Source organism: Salvelinus alpinus, chromosome 24 (genome assembly GCF_045679555.1).
Source record: "Salvelinus alpinus chromosome 24, SLU_Salpinus.1, whole genome shotgun sequence".
In the NCBI taxonomy this organism is placed as follows: Eukaryota; Metazoa; Chordata; class Actinopteri; order Salmoniformes; family Salmonidae; genus Salvelinus; species Salvelinus alpinus.
Window position 1 is genome coordinate 32,134,769 of NC_092109.1, and position 26,106 is coordinate 32,160,874.

General features: G+C 43.9%; 1 protein-coding gene across 2 annotated transcripts; it reads left to right on the plus strand.

The window, feature by feature from the left end:
* The first annotated feature begins 127 nt into the window (after window positions 1-127).
* LOC139551832 (GDNF family receptor alpha-4-like) lies at window positions 128-24,176 on the plus strand. 2 transcript variants are annotated; one of them, XM_071363196.1, is made up of 8 exons: window positions 128-675; window positions 10,106-10,369; window positions 10,461-10,553; window positions 10,768-11,119; window positions 13,906-14,015; window positions 14,322-14,456; window positions 17,115-17,278; window positions 22,091-24,176. In XM_071363196.1, the coding sequence occupies exons 1-8, from the start codon at window positions 591-593 to the stop codon at window positions 22,286-22,288; spliced, it is 1,401 nt and encodes a 466-aa protein (XP_071219297.1). In that variant the 5' UTR covers window positions 128-590; the 3' UTR covers window positions 22,289-24,176. The 2 variants fall into 2 exon arrangements, with proteins under 2 accessions (XP_071219297.1, XP_071219298.1); XM_071363197.1 differs by having other exon boundaries at window positions 17,115-17,272.
* Window positions 24,177-26,106: the final 1,930 nt, after the last annotated feature.

Sequence of the window (26,106 nt, forward strand, 5' to 3'; positions counted from 1 at the left end):
GTGTCCCGGATTTACATTTACTATATTAAGTCTAGTCTATGAGACCAGGCTGCACATCGGGGTATGGCTATGCACACTTTTTCTGTCTGTGTATTAATTACATTTACTTGGGGGCCAATCACAACACTGCTTGATGTTTGAGATGCGCCATGCAGTCTGACTAATCTATTTTCAACTCTTGCAAGCGCAACTAAGGACCGACGACGCAAGGCGACATAAGTGCAATTGATAATTATTCAAAACGAATTAAAGTGGACTGGCCTCTGTGTCGCTTGACAGCTTCTGGAAACTTTGGAGGGACATTTTTCTAAATTGGTGGTGACACAAGATCACGGAACGCTTGCACGGGTTTTTGAGTATTCTTGACCACTGCAGGCTAATCAAAATATACATGTAATTTATTTTACTGCCACCCTCTCTTAAAAAAAACACGTGACAACTGCAATCACTGCATTCCTGCGAGTCCAGGTTTAGGAATTGTCACACATTTGCAAGTATCGGCTACCTTGTTTCAGTCGATCCTGGGACAAACTCGGTGTGGCTGGATGTTGCAGGCGGCGGGTCAGTGAGCGCGAGGACCAAGTACCTCTATGAAGTACCCAACCCCCGACCTCTCTTACCTGATGCCGTGCATGATGATTGTCCTTGGAATACTTATGAATGTCCTCAGTCATGGTAAGCGAAATTCGACACACTCAGCCACAAATAGTATTTTTTTCTCCATCTTGTACTAGTGTATTCTGAATTGATAAAAAATTACCCAGCGCATTTTGCACTTCCATGTACACCTCGTTAAGAAAATCCAGTCTCTCCTAAACTGTTCCGCTGTAACAGCCTTTAACACCATTTCTGATTGTCTGTCACTTTCGAATATAGGGGTTCAACCGACGGACAGTCGGTCAGGGGACTTCTTTTTTCTAACTGATCTCCAGAGATCATAAATGCGGTGCTTCTATTTCTAAATATAGCAGGTCGTTGGTTCAGAAAGCACTCATTGGATGAGACAAAAAGTTAAATAGGCTACAATGGTTTTACTTGACTTTTTAACAATGCAGGCCTGGCTAGAGTATTGACAATCCTTTATAGTAAAACAATATGAATAATCTACAGGAGGCTAGGCCGATTATTAGTCTTAGCTAAACCAATATCAATTTAACATAAGCCCAGTCGCCCATTTTTTTTTATATATATCAATAAGCTTTATAATTTGTACTCTTTTAAGGAGTAATATGGATAAGTGTTACATGTTTTTTTAAGGAAATTGCAAGTCACTTAAGAATTGCATAAAGTGTTGTCCTTAGTTTCAAGTTCATGATGCCTATACAAAATTCCATTCACTATTGTGCTCATTTTAATTTAGCATATTCCATGTCTACGAAACTCATGTATGTGTCCTTTCTTTCTATTGGTGACAAATGAGCTATATATTTAATTGCTGGTCCTATAAAACGTCATCTTTCATACCAAGACTCTGTACCTGAAACGGAAGCACTTAAATCAAGGCATGCGAGAGAGCGAGATGGGGTGATCTATGGTTATAGATATAGTTATGACCATAGCTCGATGACATCATTTTGAAGGTTTTATCCTGCTCTTATCCTTACACAACCAGACAGGAACAAGTGTTCTGCCTCATCCTTTAACCGTTTTACAGTGCTTTTCTGTCTTGTTTTCATGGCGTTGTTTTACCGATCCAGATAGATACCAGATAGATACCAACATTATACACCTACCTTACTTAATTGTGATGTTATTGGAAAAACCACTGGCATGCTCTTCCAAGACAAATTATCACAAAGGTGTGAACCAGAAGGCTGGTATAATTAAGCAATAAGGCCCGAGGGGGTGTGGTATATGGCAAATATACCACGGCTAAGGGCTGTTCTTGCTAGGACACTGCCCTTAGCTGTGGTATATTGGCCATATATCACAAACCCAGAGGTGCCTTATTTCTATATTATAAACTGGTTACCAACATAATTAGAGCAGTAATAATAAATGTTTTGTCATGCCCATGGTATATGGTCTGATATACCACGGCTTTCAGCCAATCAGCATTCAGGGCTCGATCCACCCAGTTTATAAAACAATTTAACTGCATTCTGCCATGAGGCCTGCTCTTATTGTGACTTAAAGAGAAAGGGGATACCTAGTCAGTTGCACAACCTAATGCCTTCAACCGAAATGTGTCTTCTGCATTTAACTCAACCCCTCTGAATCAGAGAGGGGGGGGGGGTGCTGTCTTAATCGACATCCACGTTATCGGCTCACGGGGAGCAGTTGTTGGGGTTAACTGCCTTGCTATGGGCAGAATGACAGATTTGTCCACCTTGTGGATTTGAACCAGCAACCTTTCAGTTATTGGCCCAATGCTCTTAACCACTACGCTACCTGCTACCCCAAAACAAACTTATTTGGTAGCCCTGCTATCAGGCTCTTGCCAGACTGATGGTTTAGATTGTGGCTATAAATACAGCCCTGTGAAGAATGCATTATAATGACCCAATAAATCATCATAAATCACATCCCTTCAACATTCACATATTTCAATCAGAGTATTCAAATTGCTGTGTTTGTTCAGGACGTTTCTCTTGGAATGATTAAAATTTGTCTTGAACAATAAACCATGTTGTTGTCGTTGTCATTGTTCATTGATCTGGTCATCAGTCACTACCCTACTCTGAGATCAATATAATAAAGTTAGAAGTATGCTTGAATCAAACTTAGAATCCCTCCAAATGGGAAGGCACGTTCCCGTGCTTCCACTAAACTCAGCCCCCACATACAACCCGGGCTGTGCATTCCCATGGGCCCATGGCCACCATCTCACTTCTGACACCAATATAGCAAACAGCGGGAGTGGGGCGCAAACCCGGGTCACTGGTGTAAAATGCAAACACCATACGCACCAATACGGTTAACCCAGTTGTAATGTGGGGCCTCCGGAGTGGAGCAGTGGTCTAAAGCTCTGCATCACAGTGAAGCTGTGCCACTAGAGATTCTGGGTTCGACTCCAGGCGGTGTCGCAGCCGGCCGCGCCCGAGAGACCCATGGGGCGGCCCACAATTGGCCAGGCGTCGTCCGGGTTAGGGGAGGGTTTGACCGGCAGGGATGTTCTTGTCCCATCGCGCACTAGCGACTCCTGTGGTGGACCGGGTGTAGTGCACGCTGACATGGTCGCCAGGTGCACAGTGTTTCCTCTGACACATTGGTGTGGCTGGCTTCCGAGTTAAGTGGGCATTGTGTCAAGAAGCAGTGCGGCTTGGTTGGGTTGTGTTTCGGATGACGCACGGCTCTCGACCTTCGCCTCTCCTGAGTCCGTACGGGAGTTGCAGTGATGAGACAAGACTGTAACTACCAATTGGATACCATGAAAAAGGGGTAAAAATAACAAAAATTAAAATGAAGAATAACCTCACAACACTACCACCTTTGTTTACAAAGTCCTGCTCCACAAACTTCAGACTTCCCTAACATCACTGTTAAGATTTGAAATGACAAGTTATCAAATCCGTTCACAAGGTTGGTTAACTTTGGAGACTCCTTTGGTGTCTGGAGAGGAAGGTATCTCAGCCTTTAATTTCCTTGCACCTTATGTTTGGAATGATCGACAATACACTTAGGGGACATTTTTACTGAAGTATGTGTCAGTTTTTTATGATTATGTTTGCTTTTCTTTTTTTCTTTTTTTTTCTTTTTTTTAAAAAATTTTATCCCCTTTTCTCCCCAATTTTTCGTGGTATCCAATCGCTAGTAATTACTATCTTGTCTCATCGCTACAACTCCCGTACGGGCTCGGGAGAGACGAAGGTCGAAAGTCATGCGTCCTCCGAAGCACAACCCAACCAGCCGCACTGCTTCTTAACACAGCGCGCCTCCAACCCGGAAGCCAGCCGCACCAATGTGTCGGAGGAAACACCGTGCACCCGCCCCCCTCAGTTAGCGCGCACTGCGCCCGGCCCGCCACAGGAGTCGCTGGAGCGCGATGAGACAAGGATATCCCTACCGGCCAAACCCTCCCTAACCCGGACGACGCTAAGCCAATTGTGCGTCGCCCCACGGACCTCCCGGTCGCGGCCGGCTGCGACAGAGCCTGGGCGCGAACCCAGACTCTGGTGGCGCAGCATAGCACTGCGATGCAGTGCCCTAGACCACTGCGCCACCCGGGAGGCCCCCATGTTTGCTTTTCTTGTGTTGTGTATAATAATGTTGATTTAATTGTGTATATGTATTTTATTGTGTATAGTTTTAATGAGTATATTGTATTTTGATGTGTATTGTAGGGCTTATCTGGAAAAGAGACCTTGGTCTCAGCATCGAGTCCCTGTCAAAATGAAAGGTTAAATAAAAGTACGCATTCTTCACAACAACACTACCACCTCAGTACCATCAGAATAACACCACAACAACACTACCACCTCAGTACAGTCAGAATAACACCACAACAACACTACCACCTCAGTACACCGTCAGAATAACACCACAACAACACTACCACCTCAGTACAGTCAGAATAACACCACAACAACACTACCACCTCAGTACACCATCAGAATAACACCACAACAACACTACCACCTCAGTACACAGTCAGAATAACACCACAACAACACTACCACCTCCATACACCATCAGAATAATACCACAACAACACTACCACCTCAGTACAGTCAGAATAACACCACAACAACACTACCACCTCAGTACACCGTCAGAATAACACCACAACAACACTACCACCTCAGTACAGTCAGAATAACACCACAAAAACACTACCACCTCAGTACACCGTCAGAATAACACCACAACAACACTACCATCTCAGTACATCGTCAGAATAACACCACCACAACAACACTACCACCTCAGTACACCGTCAGAATGACACCACAACAACACTACCACCTCAGTACACCGTCAGAATAACACCACAACAACACTACCACCTCAGTACATCGTCAGAATAACACCACAACAACACTACCACCTCCGTACACTGTCAGAATAACACCACAACAACACTACCACCTCAGTACAGTCAGAATAACACCACAACAACACTACCACCTCAGTACAGTCAGAATAACACCACAACAACACTACCACCTCAGTACACCGTCAGAATAACACCACAACAACACTACCACCTCAGTACACCGTCAGAATAACACCACAACAACACTACCACCTCAGTACACCGTCAGAATAACACCACAACAACACTACCACCTCAGTACACCGTCAGAATAACACCACAACAACACTACCACCTCAGTACACCATCAGAATAACACCACAACAACACTACCACCTCAGTACACAGTCAGAATAACACCACAACAACACTACCACCTAGTACAGTCAGAATAACACCACAACAACACTACCACCTCAGTACACCGTCAGAATAACACCACAACAACACTACCACCTCAGTACATCGTCAGAATAACACCACAACAACACTACCACCTCAGTACACAGTCAGAATAACACCACAACAACACTACCACCTCAGTACACCGTCAGAATAACACCACAACAACACTACCACCTCAGTACACCGTCAGAATAACACCACAACAACACTACCACCTCAGTACACCGTTAGAATAACACCACAACAACACTACCACCTTAGTACAGTCAGAATACCACCTCAGTACACCATCAGAATAACACCACAACAACACTACCACCTCAGTACATCGTCAGAATAACACCACAACAACACTACCACCTTAGTACACAGTCAGAATAACACCACAACAACACTACCACCTTAGTACACAGTCAGAATAACACCACAACAACACTACCACCTCAGTACACCGTCAGAATAACACCACAACAACACTACCACCTCAGTACATCGTCAGAATAACACCACAACAACACTACCACCTCAGTACACAGTCAGAATAACACCACAACAACACTACCACCTCAGTACATCGTCAGAATAACACCACAACAACACTACCACCTCAGTACACAGTCAGAATAACACCACAACAACACTACCACCTTAGTACAGTCAGAATAACACCACAACAACACTACCACCTCAGTACACCGTCAGAATAACACCACAACAACATACTGTAAGTGTGTCTTGTCAATATCTCTTAAAGTCAAACCTGTTACAGAAAAGTGGACACACTGCTGCTGCTGCTTATGTTAGTCTATCGTATCCGATGAGGACTTCCTTTGTATCTATTTGTTGTTGTTGTTAAACAGTAATCTGGCTGCATTCATACAGGCAGGCCAATTCTGATCTTCTTTTCCACTATTTGGTCTTTTGAACAATCACATCAGATCTTTAAACATTAGATATTTTTCTGAGCTGATCTGATTGATCAAAAGACCAATTAGTTAAAAAAACATCTGAATTGGGCTGCCGGTCTAAACGCAGCCGTAGTGACTAAAAATCCCATCCGTAAACCCCTTTGTCTATCGCAGACAGGACATGTCAAATCTTGGTTTGGTGGGGCGCACACACACACACTGTGATACGATTACTTCACTGTACGCTACCAGGAGCCATGTACAATATGCACTAATCTCTGGAGATTGATACACAGAATCATGTCACCTTTAAAGAGTGCCATCAAAGACTTCTTGGACACCACTGAGTCACAAACTGGGTGGCAGCTGGCAGTAATGTTGACATGGTGTGTAAAACCAATAAATGCAGATGTTTGAAAATGAGTTAACCAGTAGAGAGAAAAATACATACAGTCAGTCAGGCATTCAGTCGATAGAGGGAACGTTTGCGTGTGTATTTTGTTGATAACCTTGATTTGGAACTCCAGGAGCAGATGGCACAGAGCTCTATCCATGGTTGGGAGGGTAGCCCAGAGAGAGAGTGTGTGTGTGTGTACCTTGTGTGTGTGTCTTGGATTTGTATGTGTTTGTGCATCAGGTGTTTTCTGACAGATGTTTTGCCATCTTTGCGTGTATGTATTTGTGCACATCACACACAGCTCACAGTTTAGGCCTAGGTGAGTATTTGTGCGCTCTTGTGAGTGTGTGCCAGTATTTGGCTGTGTATGACCCCCCCACAAGATGCACCCGTCATTCCCTGCCCTATCAAGGGCTGCTGTACATGTCTTGGCCAGTCTTATTAAAACTACAAGTCTTGTATGTATAACACTTACAAGAGCACAAGACCAACTTCCACAAATCCCAGTAGATGCATTTTCATGTTTCTTTTCATCTGACTAATCATTGCATATTTCCTCCCCTTTTTTTAAAGACCGTTAGGAACACAAAGTAAAGGAGTAATTATCTTTTTACCCTTCCTCTCTCTCCTCTCTGTCCCTCTTATCTTCATCCTTCCGTCTTTGTTTGTCGGTATGAATAAGCAAATAGGCCATCTTGGCTTTGCCTGTAAAATACAATTAATGATCAGTGATTTCAGGATGCTGTTTGCTTTTTCATTCAATCATTTTTCAACGTACTTATGGTTCAGGTCAAAATGACAAAACATTTTCTACCTTTTTGTATATGTCTACAGGTTTAATTACTTTATTTTGCTTTTCTTTTTTAAACAAAATAACTCAACTCACCCTAGATATTTGAAGGCTTGCTATAAGAGGAAGTACTGCTTGTTCTGCTCATTATTGTATATCTATGTCTTTCCCCACGGCAAAGAGTTGTTTTTGAAACCTCATACTGGGCTGACCTTGTAGCCCTGTGATATGTAAACCCCGGGAGTGGGAACCTCTGAAGTGGACCCTCCCAACATGTTTGTCATCATAACCACTTTACAGAGTTCACTAAAGTTGAGCGAATTTCTTTCATTTTGTTTCTCTTTCACCGTATGTTTGTAGCAGTTATTATCCAATAGTCAACCCTCAATTACACCAGAACAACAAGACTGATGTGCACTGAGCATATTAGATCCTGAAACTCCTCCAGTGTTTCCATGTTTCCAAAATGGTTACCAAGATGCCTCCTAAGGAATTGTTGTAGACGAGAGAAGCTAGATGGTGGAATCGACGGGTTGCAGAACTACTCTGTGACTAGGCAGTGTAGGCGTTTTGTGTGTTTAACTTACTGTGTATGGGGGAGAATGGATGAATAAGTAAATGTGTGTGAACTTCAAATGATGTGGAACAGTGTGTGTGTTGATATGTGGTTCGTGGCTGCTCTTATGACATTAACCTCAAGCGGGTCACTGAGCTAGAAAGCCATCAGCTTTGCCTCACAAATTCTATAACTCGCCCCACTGAGAAATCAATAGAGCGCATTAAGCCTTACATACCACAGGTATTCATCTCTCCTCCTCACTCTTAAGATTTTCAGTCCTTTCCTCTTACGCCTTACCTTTCACCCATCACACTCCTCCCTCCCTCCACCCATTTTGTCGTCAGTGAAACTGACCAATGTAGCGTGGCGACTGTTCATCATTGTGTCAATAAAGAACACTCAAGTCATTACCATAATTATCACTTCTCTGCCTGACAAGATTTAACCGAGCTGGTCTGTACCTGATATGGGTTGTAATGATGTGTTTGTGTATTAAGATAGGCCCTCTGAAACAAAAGGTGCTGATGGTGTCTATCTTGGTCTTGGTCAGCCAGTACATGCTGGAGTGGAGAGTAATGAACAAACCACTGTCCATAATGGAGATTACTGGCAGGCTGTTAAATTGCACAACCTAAGCCGGGGGCCATGCCTGCTTTTCTGTGATTCTACTTTATTATGAGGTGTCATTGTGTGTGTGTGTGTGTGTGTGTGTGTGTGTGTGCCACATTTCCTAATACTCCTCATCCACCACATTTTTCATGGGGACATGAACATGGCAGTAGCTAAAAGACAACAATAACAATGTCTTCTCCAAATTAACGCGTTAAACTCTTTGGGAATTAATGTTCTTCACATTTCAATTTATTCAATAACTTCTCTCTGTAACCAGAGGACTTTGAAAAGGGCAGCGCTCTTATCTGTATGAACATGCTGGCTGCCCCACAGGACTCCATATTCCCCAACCTATCAAATGAGCTTAGAATGCATGTGATTTATTCAATTGACTGTGCTTCATTAGGATGTATATGGCGTTCTAGATGTTCATAAAAATGCACATTTTGCAGTTAGTTTAATATTAATGTATTTAAGTGCTTGGTGTCCTTAATATGATCCGTTACACTTACATTCTTGATCTCATTACCATATAACGTTACATGGCTCGTGGTCCTGTATCTTGGTGGGAGATCCAGAGTTTAAGCGCTTGCCTTGCCAGCCTCGTCTGCGAGGGTCCCCTGCCTGCAGTGATGGACCGTATCCCTCTGGTTTTGATGTGTCTCCTGCCCGATTGAGATGTGGACCTCATGGGGCGTCTGTGATTGTAACCACACGCCACTGGAATCTGATTTCAGCTGTACTGTGCACTCCCAGCCAGCATGGGCTTAATTGAAGCGTGTGACCATTTAATCAGGATGCCCCTTAGTGTGTGTGTGTGTGTGTGTGTGTGTGTGTGTGTGTGTGTGTGTGTGTGTGTGTGTGTGTGTGTGTGTGTGTGTGTGTGTGTGTGTGTGTGTGTGTGTGTGTGTGTGTGTGGGCCTATAGCTATATACATGGTTTGTTTGTTTGCAGGTATGTGTGGGTGTGAGCAAGAGAGAGAAAGAGTCTGAATAACATGTTGAATGAGGATATAGCTGCAAATCCGGATCCCATTTGTAGTCGGACCTTTAAAACCATCTGGGGAAAAGCTGCATTTGCCACTTGGCAAAAACTATTTCAATACTACCACGAATGAGCTGAATTGAAGTTCCCCTTAACTGAAAATGGACAGTTGTGAATTAAACAACGTTGCTATCCACTCTTTTACTTAACCTCTTCAGTCTGTGACTCTGCCTGGCCTTTATCCTGACAACTGATGGGGCTGTCAGTTCTTCACAGAACAAAATCAATACTCTAAAGTGTTTTGTACACTGTCACTCGACTCCATCTCTGACGTGAGGCTCTTGCTTTTCACCAAATAAGCACTGAAACTCTTTGTCAAACAGGTGCTAACTGACAGAACGAAACTGTAAAAATAGCTGATCAGGACCACTGGTGACCAGCTATAATCATGTTCCCCATCCTCCACCTCTTCCAGGCAGCGTGCTGTCAGGCTCCATAGACTGTCAGGAGGCTGAGCGAGGCTGTGTACAGGATCAGGACTGTACGGCAGTGTACAGGGTGCTGGAGTACTGTGCTGCCGAGGAGGCCGTGTCGCCCCTGGGCCCAGACGCCCGGGGGGAGTGTCTGGAGGCCCAGAGCGCCCTGCAGCAGTACCGCCCCCTCCAGGCCTGCAAGTGCCAGCGCGGCTCCCGCCGGGAGGAGCTGTGCCTCAGGGTCTACTGGACCGTCAGATTCGCTGGTGAGTTTCACTGTGTGTGTTTTTTGTCTTTTTATGTGTTTCATTGTATCTCTGTGTATGTGAGATGTTTTTCTCTGTGTTGTTGCTGCAGTGTATGATGAGTACGAGGTGTCTCCGTATGAGGATCTGGAGGTGGAGTTTGTGAGGCACATAGAGATGTCACGCATGGCCTCCATCATGGCAGGTACTGCTTCACTCCCGTCACTACACAGCTCGCTCTTATCTGCCTCCTCTCTGAATAATGACTAGGACAGTCTGGGATGTCCAGAATCATGTCTTTTATGATTGTGTCTTCCTTTCTCTCTTATTCATTGCCCCTTTTCCCAAAACCCCACCTTCCTCCATTCTCCTCTCTGTTTTCTTCCTCTCCTCACCCTACCACTCCTCCCTCCACCCAGCCTCCTCTCTTCCTCTGGATGGGCAGAACCAGTGTCTGAAAGCAGCCCAGGACTGTGGTCTGTATGAGAAGTGTGGTTCTCTGAGGTCGGAGTATGTTGTGGCCTGCACCAAGCGGGCTCCGGGCTCCGACGGCAGCTGTAACAGACAGAAGTGCCACCGGGCGCTGCGGCGCTTCCTGGAGCGGGTACCAGAGGAGTACAGCTTCGCCCTGCTATTCTGTCCCTGCTCTGATGCCCTCTGTGGGGAGCGCCGGCGGAAGACCATTGTACCGTCGTGTTCGTATGAGGAGAGAGACAGCAAACCCAACTGCCTCAGCCTGCAGGGCTACTGTGCCAGGGATGAGCTGTGTAGGTGAGCTGAGCTGGCTGGGGAAACATGGTTTCTGGGAGGTGTGTGACATCAGGCTAAACTTTTCCACTCCACATTAAGTCCTGTATCGAGGCACATGAACAGTTATAATCACAATGCAAATAGGTTATAGAGTGTGAGGTTAGAGGCGGAGAGGACTGGATGTACCTATTTCATCAACCATTTGAATGTTTGCAATCCTCTCAGCACAAGAGGTTCAGATAAATAGTTACAGTACAAATAGGTTTGAGTTCCCTACAGGGAAGAGGTTGTTCACTAATCTTCATCATTGATAACATCCAGAATAATAAGGAGCAATGATACGTTGATAAAGCTCTGCGATGACTCCAACCCAGGCTAAAGTGTTTTTATTCCACTGGCTGCTCAGTGGTGTTTTGTAGGGTTGAGTATGCCTGTCGAGCAGGTGAGAGGTGTTAGATGGGAATTATGAATACACAACTGGGTTTGACTAGCAGACTCTAAGTCCCAGTGTTCTTATCAAGTCAAATCAAATCAAATTTAATTTGTCACATGCGCCGAATACAACAGGTGTAGCCCTTACAGTGAAATGCTTACTTACAAGCCCTTAACCAACAATTACGTTTTAAGAAAAATACCTACAAAATAAGAAATAAAAGTAACAAATAATTAAAAGCAAGTCTATATTCAGAAAATATGATATATATACAGTGGGGAGAACAAGTATTTGATACACTGCCGATTTTGCAGGTTTTCCTACTTACAAAGCATGTAGAGGTCTGTCATTTTTATCATAGGTACACTTCAACTGTGAGAGACGGAATCTAAAACAAAAATCCAGAAAATCACATTGTATGATTTTTAAGTAATTAATTTGCATTTTATTGCATGACATAAGTATTTGATCACCTACCAACCAGTAAGAATTCCGGCTCTCACAGACCTGTTAGTTTTTCTTTAAGAAGCCCTCCTGTTCTCCACTCATTACCTGTATTAACTGCACCTGTTTGAACTCGTTACCTGTATAAAAGACACCTGTCCACACACTCAATCAAACAGACTCCAACCTCTCCACAATGGCCAAGACCAGAGAGCTGTGTAAGGACATCAGGGATAAATTGTAGACCTGTACAAGGCTGGGATGGGCTACAGGACAATAGCCAAGCAGCTTGGTGAGAAGGCAACAACTGTTGGCACAATTATTAGAAAATGGAAGAAGTTCAAGATGACGGTCAATCACCCTCGGTCTGGGGCTCCATGCAAGATCTCACCTCGTGGGGCATCAATGATCATGAGGAATGTGAGGGATCAGCCCAGAACTACACGGCAGGACCTGGTCAATGACCTGAAGAGAGCTGGGACCACAGTCTCAAAGAAAACCATTAGTAACACACTACGCCGTCATGGATTAAAATCCTGCAGCGCACGCAAGGTCCCCCTGCTCAAGCCAGCGCATGTCCAGGCCCGTCTGAAGTTTGCCAATGACCATCTGGATGATCCAGAGGAGGAATGGGAGAAGGTCATGTGGTCTGATGAGACAAAAATAGAGCTTTTTGCTCTAAACTCCACTCGCCGTGTTTGGAGGAATAGAAGGATGAGTACAACCCCAAGAACACCATCCCAACCGTGAAGCATGGAGGTGGAAACATCATTCTTTGGGGATGCTTTTCTGCAAAGGGGACAGGACGACTGCACCGTATTGAGGGGAGGATGGATGGGGCCATGTATCGCGAGATCTTGACCAACAACCTCCTTCCCTCAGTAAGAGCATTGAAGATGGGTCGTGGCTGGGTCTTCCAGCATGACAACGACCCGAAACACACAGCCAGGGCAACTAAGGAGTGGCTCCGTAAGAAGCATCTCAAGGTCCTGGAGTGGCCTAGCCAGTCTCCAGACCTGAACCCTATAGAAAATCTTTGGAGGGAGCCGAAAGTCCGTATTGCCCAGCGACAGCCCCGTAAACCTGAAGGATCTGGAGAAGGTCTGTATGGAGGAGTGGGCCAAAATCCCTGCTGCAGTGTGTGCAAACCTGGTCAAGAACTACAGGAAACGTATGATCTCTGTAATTGCAAACAAAGGTTTCTGTACCAAATATTCAGTTCTGCTTTTCTGATGTATCAAATACTTATGTCATGCAATAAAATGCAAATTAATTACTTAAAAATCATACAATGTGATTTTCTGGATTTTTGTTTTAGATTCCTTCTCTCACAGTTGAAGTGTACCTATGATAAAAATGACAGACCTCTACATGCTTTGTAAGTAGGAAAACCTGCAAAATTGTCAGTGTATCAAATACTTGTTCTCCCCACTGTAGATATACAGTATATATACATACATATACATACAGGAAAAATCTAATATTCAGAATAATATTGCAGCACCTCGAGTCTCATGTTTCAGGTCAATGTTTTGAAAAATGTGTATTAAGAAACATTGCGGGTGCTCACACGATTCCAAGCTGGAACGTTCTCCTCCTCTATGCTTTCATGTGCTTCAGATTCTGCCTTTCGCTAGGTACTGCATCCAAAAAACATAATTGTAAAGACGCCCTCAGAAATTTACACTGCCAAGTTGCCAACCCAGTATTGGCACCTGTGTACAATTATGTTTTTCTCCCTTTGTGTGTTTGTGTATGGGTGTGTGTTTGTGTGAATGTGTGTGTTGGTGTGTGTGTGTGTTTGTGTATGGGTGTGTGTTTGTGTGAATGTGTGTGTTGGTGTGTGTGTGTGTGTGTGTGTTGGTGTGTGTGTGTGTGTGTGTGTGTGTGTGTGTGTGTGTGTGTGTGGTGGTGTGTGTGTGTCTATCAGATCTCGGCTGGCTGATTTCCAGCACAACTGCCAGCCCTCGTCACATTCTCCCTCTGGCTGCATGAGAGACAGTGGAGCCGTCTGCCTTAAGGCCTACGCCGGGCTCATAGGTGAGCTGGAGAGAGAAAGGGATTGAGGGGGAGGCAGACAGGAGATGGAGGGAGAGGATGGAAGAGGGATTAACAACACAAGGAAGGAACAATGTTAGAGAAGAAGTGCAGAGTTGACTCCAAGGGCCTTTTAATCAGGTCATTGTTGTTAGTTTTTGCTAACCTTAAGGTGTAGGTAGGCACTCATTTCATTGCCAATGGGCTTGTTTGGCTTTTCATCATACGTTCCATGTTCGTATGGAAGTCAGGTCTGCTGACACATCTCTGTGAACCCAACCTGCTCTTGTGTGTGTCTTTGTCAACCAGGCACCATCATGACCCCCAACTATGCCAACAATCTCAGTATGGACGTGTCCCAGTGGTGCACCTGTGAGGGAAGTGGGAACCAATGGCAGGACTGTCTGCACATCATGAACATGTTCCACAGAAACGTCTGTCTGCGTGAGTCATACTCCCTCCCTCACCCACCCACCCACAATGACACCCCCTACAGGCTGCTGCAGCAAGAGCACTGGTCCTGTGAGCCTACTTGAAATCAGCAGATGACACAAATACATTAGCGGGCGGTCTGTAGCCCAGTAGCCCTAGAGAGCTGCTTACTTTTTCTGTATGGTATACTGTAGTACAGCGCTTAATTACAAATGTTGATGGACAGCGTTGTTAAATGAAAATGTTTTATTCACATATGATTTTACATATTGAGCATGCAACTGAGGTAAATAACTGAATTATTGCCAAGCCTTATTAAAGAGGGACTGCCCCTAAAAAGCAACTTCTCGTATTGAAAAATGGCCTATGTGGCATCGATATGAGTCAGAAGTATTTATTCTAGTGTCAAAATGTACTACAAGTAGTAAATTGTAAAAACAAATTGTGTTCAATTTGGTCATAAAGTCAGTCTCGTCCAAAACTGAGATGTATAAGATGATAGGAAAAAATGGTATGTCACAGAATGAAGGGTACTGTAGCTGAATGAAGGGTACTGTAACAGAATGAAGGGTACTGTAACAGAATGAAGGGTACTGTAACAGAATGAAGGGTACTGTGACAGAATGAAGGGTACTGTAGCAGAATGAAGGGTACTGTAGCAGAATGAAGTGTACTGTAACAGAATGAAGGGTACTGTAACAGAATGAAGGGTACTGTAACAGAATGAAGGGTACTGTAACAGAATGAAGGGTACTGTAGCAGAATGAAGGGTATTGTAGCAGAATGAAGGGTACTGTAACCAAATGAAGGATACTGTAACCAAATGAAGGATACTGTAACCAAATGAAGGGTACTTTAACAGAATGAAGGGTACCGTAACAGAATGAAGGGTACCGTAGCAGAATAAAGGGTACCGTAGCAGAATAAAGGGTACCGTAACAGAATGAAGGTAACAGAATGAAGGGTACCGTAACAGAATGAAGGGTACCGTAGCAGAATAAAGGGTACCGTAACAGAATGAAGGTAACAGAATGAAGGGTACCGTAACAGAATGAAGGGTACCGTAGCAGAATAAAGGGTACCGTAACAGAATGAAGGGTACCGTAACAGAATGAAGGGTACCGTAGCAGAATAAAGGGTACCGTAACAGAATGAAGGTAACAGAATGAAGGGTACCGTAACAGAATGAAGGGTACCGTAGCAGAATAAAGGGTACCGTAACAGAATGAAGGGTACCTTACAGAATGAAGCGTACCGTGACAGTTTTCCTTTGGTTGGGTTTATTTCAATCCTGCCCACATGCCCACAGCTGGCAGCACCCAAATAATAATCAATTCAGAGTGCAGCTGTATACGACCGGATCATAATGCCCATGGTCAATTTGGTTTGACATAAGATATCCCTATGGAGCTCGTTAGGGACCATAAGTAAATTACACAATGTACATGGGACAATATTTTTAAATGTCAATAGCTCCAAATTTCTAAGAAAACCTCAAACCAACTATACATTGTAGAAATTCATATACAAATATTTAAAGGATTTAATGAGACAACCAAAAGATGTGCAATATGAAAACACTGTCTCATTTACATTGACGGTACCTGACTAGCCCCAGAGATAGACTATCCAATGTTAAACCAACTTTGCCACGATCGCACACCAGCCAGCTGAAGCTAATTGGCGAAGGAAGTTGGCTATCACTAGCTGTCCTAGGCGACTTCAAGACGCAAGACCTGCTTAGACGGTTTCAAGTTATCTAGAAGGGTGAATGGCTGTAACTGTGTACTGTTTAGGCAGAGGGAATGTACAAATGCTTGCCCCACACACGAGTGAACACACCCATTAACCCCCCCACCTTTAAGGGTTCAATGCCCAGTTGATTAATGAATTCATGACTACTATGAATAATTCTGAGGACATTTGCATCATCAGCAGTGGGTAAAATAGAGGTGATGATGTTGACGATGATGATTATGGTGATGATAATGGCAACGATGATGATTATGGTGATGATGATGGTGGTGATGATTATGACGATGATTATAATGATGGTGATGATGATGATGGTGGTGATGATGATGACGACGATGGTGATGATGGTGACAATGATGATGATGATGATGATGGATGGTGATGATGATTTTTGGATGGTGATAATGGATGGTGATGATGATAATGGATGGTGATGATGATGGATGGTGATGATAATGGATGGTGATGATGATGGATGGTGATGGTGATGGATGGTGATGGTGATGATGGATTGTGATGATGGATGGATGGTGATGATGGTGATAATGGATGGTGATGATGATGATGATGGATGGTGATGATAATGGATTGTGATGATGATGATGATGATGATGATAGATTGTGATAATGATGATGATGGATGGTGGTGATGATGGATGGTGATGATGATATGGTGATGATGGATGGTGATGATGGATGGTGATGATGATGGATGGTGATGATGATATGGTGATGATGATATGGTGATGATGAATGGTGATGATGATGGATGGTGATGATGATGGATGGTGATGATGATGGATGGTGATGATGATGGATGGTGATGATGATGGATGGTGATGATGATATGGTGATGATGAATGGAGATGATGATAATGATGGTGATGATAATGATGATGTCTGTTGTTGTCTCAGGTAATGCTATCAGTTATTTGGGTGGCTCTTCCCCTCGCCCTGTGGAGAGCACGACCCTGCCCCCTCGTCACCACGCATCAGCCACCCCCTCTCCACGCATCTTTCAGGACAAGGACAAGATCAATGTCAACGTTAACATTTTATCAGAACGCAACAGTGTGAGTGTAAGTACTCTTCATTGCCTTACCAAACCCAGTCTGCATAATGGCTGTACACTAACTTAAAAACAATGGTGGACAAAAAGCTTGTTCCGTGGGTTTTTCTAAAGTGGGTTCTCACTGGGTCAGGGATGCTCTGTGAACTGCATGATGACCCACGGTGTGACATGAGCGCCAACGGAGCTGCCTGAGTGTCAACGCTCACTCACAGACCTGACCTGAGATACACTCCCAACACATCTGTCTCAACACAAGGCTCACAGTCAACACATTACTGACGCATTGAACAGAGACCCAGGATTTCCTCCTTACCTTTTTTCTCACTATCTCTCTGTCCCTAGCTTCTTCACACTCCCTCTCTCTCTCACAGTGTGTGAGGATTAGGCAGAGGTGTTTGCAGGAGGGAGCATCAATCCTCTTGAGTTGTTGATATTCATTTATTCACACCCATCTGTCTCCTATCCTCCTTTCTCTTGCCATCCTAATCCTCCTCACTCCCTTTCTCCTCTCCTTTACACAGTTCCAATCCCTCCCTCTCTTCTCTACTGCTAACCTCTAAGTCTCTATTCCCACAACAAGATATGAAGGAGCGTCTGAGGAGCGGGGTGGCGAAAGAGAATTCTACTTTTCAATTCACATTACATCCTTGCCTTACCTTTCGTTGTCGCTGGCAACACAACATTCTTGGTATGCAGCTCAAATTGACTGTAAATATCACGGTAGTCACTAGCCAGTAAGCACAAACTATTCAACAATGACAGAAACTTATCTTCTAAAACATATTACACTATTGAATAATGCAACCTAACCATATTACACTCTTCAATAATGCAACAATTCAAAGCATGTATGTGCAGACAATTAAAGGGTTTATTTTTGTTGTCTGTAGGCTACACTCTACATTTTAACTTCAAGACAAAAGCACGGCGTTACTATGACGGCCTTCATCAAGTACGGTTAGCCTATCAAAAATGAATGATTGATTGATCACACGAATAGAAAAGTACAGTAGGCCTACCTTACAACAAACCAGGCTTCATTTGGATTAATATGGGGCTCTCGAGTGGCGCAGTGGTCTAAGGCACTGCATCTCATTGCTAAAGGTGTCACTACAGACCCTGGTTTGATTCCAGGCTGTATCACAACCGGCTGTGATTGGGAGTCCCATAGGGCGGCGCACAATTGGCCCAGCGTCGTCCGGGTTACGGCTTGGCCGGGGTAGGCCGTCATTGTAAATAAGAATTTGTTCTTAACTGACTTGCCTAGTTAAATAAAGGTAAAATGAAGTCATTACAAGTCATTACATGTGGTAAAAGCAAATTGTGACTGAAAACATGGGTATAAGTGAATTCACCACGACAAGCTCTTTTATATGGAAGCCCATACCCGCCACCAAAAATATAAATAAAATAAAAAACCTCATGATTTGCCAACTTGCACAATTAGTCTGTGATTCAGTCTGATCAACTGTAGCCTACTGATAACAACTACTATTTGGTAGCATTGTCTTTAAATTGTTTAACTTGGGTCAAACGTTTCGGGTAGCCTTCCACAAGCTTCCCACAATAAGTTGGGTGAATTTTGGCCCATTTCTCCTGACAGAGCTGGTGTAACTGAGTCAGGTTTGTAGGCCTCCTTGTTTGCACACGCTTTTTCAGTTCTGCCCACAAATGTTTTATAGGATTGAGGTCAGGGCTTTGTGATTGGCACTCCAATACCTTGAATTTGTTGTCCTTAAGCCATTTTGCCACAACTTTGGAAGTATGCTTGGGGTCATTGTCCATTTGGAAGACCCATTTACGACCAAGCTTTAACTTCCTGACTGATGTCTTGAGATGTTGCTTAAATATATCCACCTAGTTTTCCTCCCTCATGATGCCATCTATTTTGTGAAGTGCACCAGTCCCTCCTGCAGCAAAGCACCCCCACAACATGATGCTGCCACCCCCGTGCATCCCGGTTGGGATGGTGTTCTTCGACTTGCAAGCCTCCCCCTTTTTCCTCCAAACATAACAATGGTCATTATGGCCAAACAGTTCTATTTTTGTTTCATCAGACCAGAGCACATTTCTCCAAAAAGTACAATCTTTGTCCCCATGTGCAGTTGCAAACCATAGTCTGATTTTTTTATGGCGGTTTTGGAGCAGTGGCTTCTTCCTTGCTGAGCGGCCTTTCAGGTTATGTCGATATAGGACTCGTTTCACTGTAGATATAGTTACTTTTGTACCTGATTCCTCCAGCATCTTCACAAGGTCCTTTGCTGTTGTTCTGAGATTGATTTGCACTTTTCGCACCAAAATACGTTCATCTCTAGGAGACCGAACGCGTCTCCTTCCTTAGCGGTATGACGGCTGCGTGTTCCCATGGTGTTTATACTTGCGTACTATTGTTTGTACAGATGAACGTGGTACCTTCAAGCATTTGGAAATTGCTCCTAAGGATGAACCAGACATATAATTTTTTTCCTGAGGTCTTGGCTGATTTCTTTTGATTTTCCCATGATGTCAAGCAACTAGGCACGGAGTTTGAAGGTAGGCCTTGAAATACATCCACAGGTACACCTCCAATTGACTCTAATTATGTCAATTAGCCTATCAGAAGCTTCTAAAGCCATGACATCATTTTCTGGAATTTTCCAAGCTGTTTAAAGGCACAGTCAACTTAGTGTATGTAAACTTCTGACCCACTGGAATTGTGATACAGTGAATTATAAGTGAAATAATCTGTCTGTAAAACAATTGTTGGAAAAATGACTTGTGTCATGCACAAAGTAGATGTCCTAACCGACTTGCCAAAACTATAGTTTGTTAAGAAGAAATTTGTGGAGTGGTTGAAAAACTAGTTTTAATGATGCCAACCTAAGTGTATGTAAACTTCCGACTTCAAATGTATGTATTTATTGCCTAAAATAGGCCCAGTTATTTGTATTCTGAGAAAATGTGAATTTGATCAAATGTGGTTTATATTCACACTTCGGGGGGCTAGGCGACCTTGGCCTTTTTAATCCAAAGTTATTGACTGGAATTAATCAATCGTAAGCTATAAAAAACAAAGAGAGTCGCACACTCCATATATATATAACTCCCAGTAATTTATTGGGTAAATCACCAACGTTTCGGCATCACTGTGCCTTCTTCAGGGTGATGTCATGACTGCTTGTGCAACCAGTGCAACCAATGACAATAGTGAGGAGTGTGTCATAATTATTAGATTGATTAATTCAATCAACACAATAGTGATGACATACTGTATGAGTGTCTTTTTAATTACCCATCAAAGACCTAACGATGCAACCCTGCATACAGCCAGCTCAGCCCTGTTCGTTTTTTGTTTGTTTTTGTCTGATCGCAATTGTTGTCTCTGTCTGTGTAAAGGGTTTTAATGTTTTCATCCTCCCTTGGACGAGGAGTTTTTCCAGTCGTTTAAAAAAAAAACATATAACCTGATTAGAAAAGTAATCTGGTCCCATCATAGGCCATATCATAGGCCATATCATAGGCCTTATCATAGGCCATATCATAGGCCATATCATAGGCCATATCATAGGCCATATCATAGGCCATATCATAGGCCATATCATAGGCCATATCATAGGCCATATAAAACAGTTTTTTTTACAGCTGATTTATTACTATGACCTATGCTGCAACTAGGGTCTGGAGTTGGTTAGGTTAGCCTACTAACAGATCAGGAACAATTCTACGTCCCAGGAAAACAATTTCTCCCGTACCGCTCGCTCCAGGACCTGCCACCTCTGAAATCACCACACATTGTTACAAATGAAAAACAAGTCTCAAAAATAAGGAAAATGTCTAAACATTGCTGCTGTTTCAAAAACATTGCTCTGCTTTTACCATTTATACTGTAGGAGTGTTGGCTCAATGAGACAATTCTTTTTACGCTGCCCTGCTTCAAGGGGGCAACTGTCGGGGGAGTGTCGTGCGCTACCTCCGGCGGTAGCGTTCAAGACATAGCAAGTACACAAGTGTTCATTTGAGTAATATGTGTAGCCGATGGTATTTTTTACCCTACTAGTGTATTAAGTGTGAAGAGGCTGTAAGCCTCCCTCCCCCTGAGTGCAGGTTCAAGATGTTCCTTTTTAATACACTTCTCACTCTGTTGATCCAGTACCATGACCAAGATTCTCACCTTTCTTTCTAATAAAAAAAGATGCTGACACCTTTTGGATTCTGAATTCAACACCTAAATACAACATGTTTTGCTTAATGCTGAGTTGCCATTCGTGTCTGGTAGGAAGCTCATGACTACTCACTGCAAATAATGGATCTTATTTTCTTCCAAGCTTGATCTTCGAATCCAATTTACTATCACTATTTAGTTCTACCAAGCAGATACAGCATGCACAATGTGCGGTAGTTACCTGCAAGTTCTGCTCCCTTTATTTTAAAGTAAATGCCCAGTGTTTCCAGATTTCCATGAAATAAAAAGCAACTTTTCTGTGTTGGAATGTTGTGGGCGTATACCGGTCGTTAAAAATATTAACGCGAGTAGACTACTGATTGGCCAGCTCATCCTCCTCTAGAGCACTGATTGGCCAACTCATCCTCCTCAGGGAGATGACATGTTCTATGAGGAAATAGCAAACATTTTTGAAATGGTACGTTTGAGATACATGTTTGAGTTGGGGTTTTTGATGTGGTTTTTCTCCAATTTATGCTTTGGCCACAAATACGAGTATAGGATGAGCATTATTTGGATATGAATTAACAGAATATGAACTATTAAAAGTGTGATTTTCACTGGGCAGTTACTTTAATAACAAATTATTTATTATATTACATCCCCTCTGTCTTTCAGGTGGAGGACAGTGAGGAAGAGGAGGTAGAGGAGGAAAGCCAGGAATTCAATGTTATCCCACTGTATTCTGAGAAGGAGAAGTCTAGTGTGGGCTCCGGGACCCGAGGAGGCCGTAGAGGAGCGGCAAGCCACACAGCACCCATGCTGCCCCTGCTGCTGCTGCCTGCTGCTATGCTGGGCTGGTGGTGTCCGGTATAACGAGCCCCCTACTACCCCTCTTATGATCAGCTACAGTATCACATTCACTGGGTCACCTCCACCATGGCACTGAGACTGATGAGGAGACTTAAGGTTGAGGGAAGAACAACCACAATGAGGAAATGGACATTCACACCTTTCTCCTATGGCACTCTGTCTTACATCCGTTTCATGCTTTCGGTTTTCCTTTGTTAATTTCCATCATTATTTTTCTGCAATCTCTATCTCTCCTGCTCCGACTGCTCATGTTCTTTAGTAGTCCTAGCTGCCCATCTCTTAGCTCTTCTCTCTCACATCAGTACACATGGAGTTGAACAAGCTGTGCAGATAAATAAATAAATGGATGAATTAATAAGGTCTGTCTGGATGAATCGATGTGGCTGTCTGTCCAGTGCCTGCCTCAAGATTGGGCATCCAGCTCCACTCTCCCTCTTCATGAGGAGCCAACATCGCCCAAGGCCAGTAACAGCACCTATCTCAAAGAAAACATGACCAATGATTGGTGGAACCATGATATTTCATTCCTTTTGATTTTTGGGCCATGCCTCATATCTTCTCTCTCCTCTGTTATCTTCCCTTATTTCATCATGCTATGTTCCCTTGGATAGCAGGGTTGTTGGTTGAGCCACTTTGTCTATGTTGTCTTTGCCTTAAGCCAATAACTAAAGAAAAGATAGATTGAGGGATGATGTTGTTTTGTAGTTCTGTAGTTCTTCCTCCTATCTCTGTTGCTCCCTTTGTTTGCTTCCTTCTTCACCACTTCAGACTAGAAGCCACTGGCCCGTTGTTTCCCCTCTCTAGTTCATACACCACTTATTCTCCGCTTAGTTGAGGAGGTCTGAAAAATCCACCACAGGCACAATGAGACAAAATTCTAGTAATGACAATGGTCGAGGAAAACGGAATAAGCAATAAAAAATGAAATCAGATAGCTCAGCGGGCAGGTGCTGAGGCCGTCTGGGTTTGGGCTCAGGGGAGAGAGGAACCAATTTACTGCTGTCTGAGGTTCACAAATGCTTTCTGTCCCTAGGTGTTGTTATAGTTTTGGAGAGACAATATCACACTTAGCCATCCTTTTCCTGACTGTGTTTGATCAGGGAGAAAGTGGGGAGATGGGGTACTATAGAGCCTCTGGCAACTCTGATCATTGAGCATCACATTGAGCCTTTCTCTCTCTCTCTGCCTGATAAATCTTTTGCTGATGTTAATGTTTTTTTTTCTTGCGTCACTCATTTTCTTGTGAACTTGGAAAATTAGCTCCCACCTGAGGGGAAGTAGATAAAATACTATTGGTGAGGGTTAAAGGGGGACCTACTTTACTGTGGAATTGTGAATGTGTCGTTTATTCATCGACATCTTTCCCTTCTTGAGGGAGATGTTAGATAAGACTCATGTTCTCACAGATAATACATGATGCTTAAAAGAGATAAATATTTACTGGGCATATCAGTGCTACAGATATCTCTGCCAGCAGCATACCACCCTGCATCCCACTGCTGGCATGCCTCTGAAGCTAAGCAGGGTTGGTCCTGGATGGGAGATCAGATGCTGCTGGAAGAGGTGTTGAAATGCCAGTAGGGGGTGCTCTTCCCTCTAAGGAGATCCCAGGGCTGTGAAGGGGACATTGCCCTGCATATGGTGCTGTCTTTTGGATGGGACTTTAAAATGTCCTGACTCTCTGTGGTCAATAAAGATCCCATGGCACTTATTGTACGAGTAGGGGTGTTGACCCTGGTGTCCTGGCTAAATTCCCAACATCAAATCAAATTGTATTTGTCACATGTGCCGAATATAACCTTACAGTGAAATGCTTACTTACAAGCCCATAACCAGCAATGCAGTTTTAATAAAAATGTGTTAAGTAAAAAATAGATGAGTAAAAAATAAGAAATAAAAGTAACAAAAAATGTAAAAGCAGCGGTAAGAGAGGCTATATACAGGGGGTACCGAGTCAATGTGAGGTAATTGAGGTAATATGTACATGTAGGTAGAGTTAAAGTGACTATGCATAGATAATAAACAGAGTAGCAGCAGCGTAAAAGAGGGGTCTGGGTAGCCATTTCATTAGCTGTTCAGGAGGTTTATGGCTTGGTGGTAGAAGCTGTTGAGAAGCCTTTTGGACCTAGACTTGACACTCTGGTACTGCTTGCCGTGTGGTAGCAGAGAGAACAGTCTATGACTAGGGTGGCTGGAGTTTTTGACAATTTTTAGGGCCTTCCTCTGACACTGCCTGGTATACATGTAGAGGTCCTGGATGGCAGGAAGCCTGGCCCCAGTGATGTACTGGGCCGTAAGCACTACCCTCTGTAGTGCCTTGCAGTCAGAGGCCAAGCAGTTGCCATACCAGGCAGTGATGCAACCAGTCAGGATGCTCTCGATGGTGCAGCTGTAGAACCTTTTGAGGATCTGAGGACCCATGCCAAATATTTTCAGTCTCCTGAGGGGGATTAGGTTTTGTAATGCCCTTTTCACGGCTGCCTTGGTGTGCTTGGACCATCATAGTTTGTTTGTGATGTGGACAGCAAGGAACTTGAAGCTCTCAACCTGCTTCACTACAGCCCCGTCAATGAGAATGGGGGTGTGCTCGTTCCTCCTTTTCCTGTAGTCCACAATCCTCTCCTTTGTCTTGATCATGTTGAGGGAGAGGTTGTTGTCCTGGCACCACACGGCCAGGTCTCTGACCTCCTCCCTATAGGCTGCCTCATCGTTGTCTGTGATCAGGCCTACCACTGTTGTGTCATCAGCAAACTTAATGATGGTGTTGTAGTCGTGCCTGACCATACAGTCATGAGTGAACAGGGAGTACAGGAGGGGACTGAGCACGCACCCCTGAGGGGCCCCCGTGTTGAGGATCAGTATGGCGGAGGTGTTGTTACCTACCCTTACCACCTGGGGGCGGCCCGTCAGGAAGTCCAGGATCCAGTTGCAGAGAGAGGTGTTTAGTCCCAGGATCCTAAGATTAGTGATGAGCTTTGAGGGCACTATGGTGTTGAATGCTGAGCTGTAGTCAATGAATAGCATTCTCACATAGGTGTTCCTTTTGTCCAGGTGGGAAAGGACAGTATGGAGTGCAATAGAGATTGCATCATCTGTTGGGGCGGTATGCAAATTGGAGTGGGTCTAGGGTTTCTGGGAAAATGCTGTTGTGAGCCATGACCAGCCTTTCAAAGCACTTCATGACTACAGACATGAGTGCTACGGGTCAGTAGTCATTTAGGCAGGTTACCTTAGTGTTCTTTGGCACAGGGACTATGGTGGTTTGCTTGAAACATGTTGGTATTACAGACTCAGACAGGGAGAGGTTGAAAATGTCAGTGAAGACACTTGCCAGTTGGTCAGCGCATGCTCGGGTGTACACGTCCTGGTAATCCATCTGGCCCTGCGGCCTTGTGAATGTTGACCTGTTTAAAGGTCTTACTCACATCGGCTACGGAGAGCCACATTACCTGGTAAAGTAAGGGTCAATAAATAAATAATTGCATCATCTGCCACCAGTGTCTAAGAATGGATGGGACCAGGGTGAGGGGAGTAGCTGTGACTTCATTCTGAGTGTTAATTAAGCAGGCAAGATGGCATTAGTGGAGCCCAACACCCTCTCCAATCTGGACAGTGACGTTCATGATGACTGTTGTTGTTTTTTAATAGGCAGTCATTTCTCACTGCTTGGCAATGGATCCTTATGCTAGTGATCGTCAAAGTGAGTGACAGCACCGGAGAGGATATGAGAGAGGCAAGCCTTGATTTACACACTGAAACATCCTAAGTAAATATGAGCATAAGCCATACAAGCAAACAGCAAGAGTTATCGAGCGTGCCAA

Excerpts from the sequence above, each read along its gene's own strand:
- LOC139551832 (XM_071363196.1), top strand. The coding sequence starts at position 591 with ATGAAGTACCCAACCCCCGACCTCTCTTACCTGATGCCGTGCATGATG. Across the intron at positions 11,120-13,905 it reads GCCAGGGATGAGCTGTGTAG|ATCTCGGCTGGCTGATTTCC; the intron begins GTGAGCTGAGCT and ends TGTGTCTATCAG. Across the intron at positions 17,279-22,090 it reads CAGAACGCAACAGTGTGAGT|GTGGAGGACAGTGAGGAAGA; the intron begins GTAAGTACTCTT and ends TCTGTCTTTCAG.